Raw genomic sequence first — 4,729 nt, forward strand, 5'->3', positions numbered from 1 at the left:
GATTACCTTAGGTTTTTATATCCAAAATGCCCTGGTTCTCCTATACCATCGCATTAGTCCTACATGCCAAATTCTGGCATTTCAGTAAACTGGTTTTGAGACAAGAATCAAAAACAGTCAAGTTTATGGTAAAATAAAGGTTTAAATGTAAAAAACAAAAACCAGGTTCAGCAAATGCAGCTTCTACCAAATCAGGTGCCATAACAGTATATTAGGACAAAAAAAAAAAAGGATAAAACTTCTTCATGAGTCTTACAGGAACGCTACAATTGGCAAGACTGAGCCAAATGTAAAAGACAGTGTTTGGAGCCAGACATCTAAAGAATGTACCAGACAACATGATCCAGGAATGTGTCAAATCTGGAGACAGAAACGTTGCCATTTAAAGACACTGCCTAGTTAGTTAACATTGAAACTGTACATAGTTTAAAAGGCAGGTCAACATACAAAGTACACAAACTAGCCATAGGTTTTATTAAGAAAGTGACACATGCCACCCAGCCCTAGTCTTCAGTGTCAATATGTTCTTTAGAGCATTTCAGTTCAACAGACTGCAGGGAAAGAGACCAAATGAGGACTTAAACAGTTACATTACAAATACTCCCCACTAGAAAACAACCAACACGAGAGGGGAAAGACAATACCCTGTCAGACACTCTTTCCCTCCCCCCCATATGTTAACACCAGATTTAATTCCATGTTAAGTTGACCAGCCAACTTTAAGCTACATAAAAATGCAAGGTTAGAATCATTTCAGTGGAAAATAAAAAAAATGACAAATACAGTACTAGTTTGACTTTTCAGCCATTAAAAAAAAAAAATGAGGGTGAGGGGGAAGGGGACTAAGTCCAGAGAGCAGTGGATCTCGTTGGGTCTAATAGTCCACAGGTTCATCTCCCTCCTCGCTGAGCAAACAGGTGCGGATCAGAGCCTCCGTCACGGCATACGGGTCGCAGTTGGCCGACGGGCGGCGGTCCTCAAAGTAGCCCTTCTTCTCCTGGCCCACGGTGCGAGGGATGCGGATACTGGCGCCACGGTTGGCTACGCCAGCAGAGAACTCGTGGATATTGGAGGTTTCATGGTGGCCGGTGAGGCGACGGGCGTTGTCAAGCCCCCCTTTAGGGTCGTAGGCACGGATGTGGTAGCTATGCCTCCTCCCCAGCCTCTCAATGGACTCCTCAATGGCCCTGAGCAGGAAAGATAATTAAATTAAAACACAGAAAAGTAGACAGGTGGGTCAGCACCATTTGCATTACATAGAGAATATTAAAGTAAGTCTGGCTTAATTCAACATCCAAAAGACATACAGATTGGGTGCTAGTGAACAAACGATGCATGCCAATTTCTCATTAAACCTTGCATGAATGCATCTTGATATGAGCCAGTACTCACTTTAACCCGCCTTCTTCCCGCATCTCTTTGGTGCTGAAATTGGTGTGGCAGCCAGCACCGTTCCAGTTCCCAGGGATAGGCTTGGGGTCAAATGAGGCCACCACGCCAAAGTCCTCACACACCCGGTGGAGGATGAAGCGAGCCACCCAGAGGTGATCACCCATGGTGATGCCTTCACAAGGACCAACCTGGAACTCCCACTAAAAATGGACAAAACAAGTGTTTGAGTACGTCAGTCTTTTCTATTGGCGGATCCTATGCAATCACAGAAACGCCAAATTTTAAAACAGTATTTGACCTTACCTGTGCAGGCATTACTTCAGCATTGGTGCCACAGATCATGACCCCAGCATACAGACAGGCTCTATAGTGGGCTTCCACAATATCTCTACCATAGGCCTTGTCAGATCCCACTCCACAATAATAGGGACCTATAGAGAAACATGGTTAGATAACAATTCAGATATTAATTCAGATTTAACAAACTAATGCATCTGCTGCGAGAGCAAGTTGTATAAGGTCAGTCAAAGGTCACTATGATAGGTTTTTACCTTGTGGGCCAGGGAAGCCGTTGTTGGGCCAGCCAAATGGGTGTCCATCAGTGCCTAGGATTGTGTACTCTTGCTCCATGCCAAACCAAGGGATCTGGTTCTCAACCAGGTCCATGACTTTCTTACAAGTCAAACGAAGGTTGGTTTCTGTTCAATAAATGTAGACACAAGCAAAAAAATTAAAATAAATAAAAGTAACCTTAACAAGACCGAGGCACACCAATAATTCTAGGTTACCTGCAGGCTTGTGGTTGTACTTCAGCACTTCACACAATACCAATTTGTTGGGGTCTTTGCGGAAGGGATCTCTGAACATTGCAGAAGGAATCAAATACATATCACTGTTTGAGCCCTCAGACTGGTAGGTGCTGGAGCCATCAAAGTTCCATTCCGGCAGTTCTATAGAATCAAAGCAAGTTATTTAGTTAACGCATGTCAGTCAAAACAACTAGGCAGGCTACAAAATAAATTATGCCTATAACCCCCAGAACTCAAATGCCAACCAACAAAGAAAAAAGTAAACCCTTCCGTTCTAATTATTACATACCTTCGATGCTCTTGGGCTCCGAATCCAGCGTTCTGGTTTTGCAGCGGAGTCCCTCTCCGGTTCCATCGATCCAGACATACATGACTTGGACTTTGTCTCCCTGAGGGAGTTCCATGTACTGCTGTTTAACAGCCTTACTTAGTTCGGCGCTGGCGGACATAGCCATCTTGTTTGTTATAAAACACCTAAGAAATGACGACGAAAAGACAACAGGCACGATGAGACTACATCAAAGCAGCCGCCTACTTGACCAGCATTGATTTGTTTGAATAAACATGATGTTGCATAACAGCGCGTTCGGAGACAGGGTTGTGTATTGTTCCAAAACGAATCAAAGCACGCACGCGAAGATAGCCATTTTCTTTAGTGTAAATCCATGTCAGAGCTAAAACAGCTGTTAGCACCACTTCAAGTAGAGCAAGTCTGACAAAGATAAGTCAATGTCTGCCATATTGATCACATATTACCATTCCTAGATTGGTAGGCTGTGAACCACCATAATCCATGTTGTACTAATTAACACATTTCCCAACAATAATATTTTATCATCAACCTCCTTTATAACCCAATGAAACTGACTACCTCTTGGGTCTTCTGGGGATTGCAGAAACACCACCCACTAGTCATGGCTACACACTATTGCAATTCTAATATTACATCGCACATTTCCTTCATAATTTACAGAACAATTAACCTAACACAACATCATAGAGAGGATATCAATACATTAGGAAAGACACCACAAACTTCACTTAATCTGACAAAAAAAAATGAGCATTTCCATATCAGGAAAAAGTGACCAAACAAGGTGTCATGTACTTCTCTGGAACGGGAAATAACTTGGCTACAATAGAATAGCTGAAGTAAAAAAAAAGGTAGGTTATACTATATCATAAGGAATAAATAGAAAATTACCTGGAAATACGAGAAATTTTAAATAAAATTTAAAGGACTGGCAAGTCCAATATAATGTCAAAAAATATCCCGATAGTTGTTCTCTCATTCTAGCTTCGACTTCTTGTTTCAGTTCAATTTATAACAAGAGAGTTGGAGCTCGGAGTCTTTGATTGGTCAGAGAAAAACACGATTTGTTTATTCCAAAGTGAGTGACAGCACACCCGGCTCGATCATTGGACAGGGTTCGAGTCGCAACGCCCTCTAGTATGGTTAAAAAGCATTGCGTGTCATTTTGTGTGACTGATACAATGTATCCAGTACGGTACAGTTGATACAATAACCAGTGTAGGCTATTTAGTACCTACACCATTACAAAGAGCAGAAAACTTTAGGTTACATAAAGTACTACAATAGATAGAAATATATGCATATTTAAAGCCAATCGAGATTTGATGGGAGATAGACCTAAATTCCATCTCAGGGAAAATAAAACTCCCTCAAAAAGCCTCATAATTTCTGTTGATATAATGATGAGGCTTTTTGAGGGAGTTTAAAAAAAAAATAGTTGACAGGAGCTATATTCCCAACGCCACCCTGTGGTACAAATAGGCTATTGATGTACTGAGAAACCAATAGTCAAGGCCTATAATTACAAATAACTGAATACCAATTACATTTATCTAGTTTCTCAGCTTAGAAAATATTACATTTGATGAAGAGCCTTCGTATGCTATAGAAATCATTCACATTAGCATTTGTAGGTAAATGTTTCTCATTTCTGGAACATTGATCAAATAAGAGGTCTGCACAATTAATTAACTACTACTACAGGACCTTCATTTCTGTATTATTCTGAAGTAGGCTATATCATAGTCACTGTAGAGTAGCAGAAAAATTCTCGTTGGCCTTGGGGTATTGGTTTTCCATGAGGGGAGAGAAGGATGACTAGACTACAGTAGGCTACAACGTGAGAGATGGTGTCAAGACATTCCAATTTCACTCAACAATGATACATTTGGAACATTTGCCGTTTATGACATCACTTCAAGAATGCAAAACTTGTGAAAAGACTTTGCTGTAAAAAACATTACTAATGGTGTTCCTATAGGCCTAACTTTTATTTCTAAATGGACTATTTAATATGGACTACTTAACTACTTAATCTTACCAGAACGTCATTGATCAGGCCTTTTGTAAGTTTAAGACGACACACATCTCAAATGACACAAAGAACAGGTGTGTAGCTATGACGGATGCACGTTTTAACTCTGTGTGTACTAGCTTAGATAAATCAAATTTGAATTTCAAATGAAAATGTAACATTTAATTTAAGAAAATTGTC

General features: G+C 40.5%; 1 protein-coding gene across 1 annotated transcript; it reads right to left on the bottom strand.

The window, feature by feature from the left end:
• Positions 1–224: 224 nt before the first annotated feature.
• Positions 225–3,461, bottom strand: gs02 (glutamine synthetase). Its single transcript, NM_001124314.1, is given in 7 exon segments — positions 225–1,187; positions 1,393–1,592; positions 1,696–1,823; positions 1,944–2,090; positions 2,181–2,342; positions 2,491–2,675; positions 3,406–3,461. Coding segments are annotated over 6 exon segments (1,116 nt in total). The 5' UTR covers positions 2,657–2,675; positions 3,406–3,461; the 3' UTR covers positions 225–874.
• Between the last annotated feature and the right edge of the window lie 1,268 nt (positions 3,462–4,729).

The sequence above is a fragment of the Oncorhynchus mykiss genome, chromosome 8, assembly GCF_013265735.2.
Source record: "Oncorhynchus mykiss isolate Arlee chromosome 8, USDA_OmykA_1.1, whole genome shotgun sequence".
NCBI classification, from domain to species: domain Eukaryota; kingdom Metazoa; phylum Chordata; class Actinopteri; order Salmoniformes; family Salmonidae; genus Oncorhynchus; species Oncorhynchus mykiss.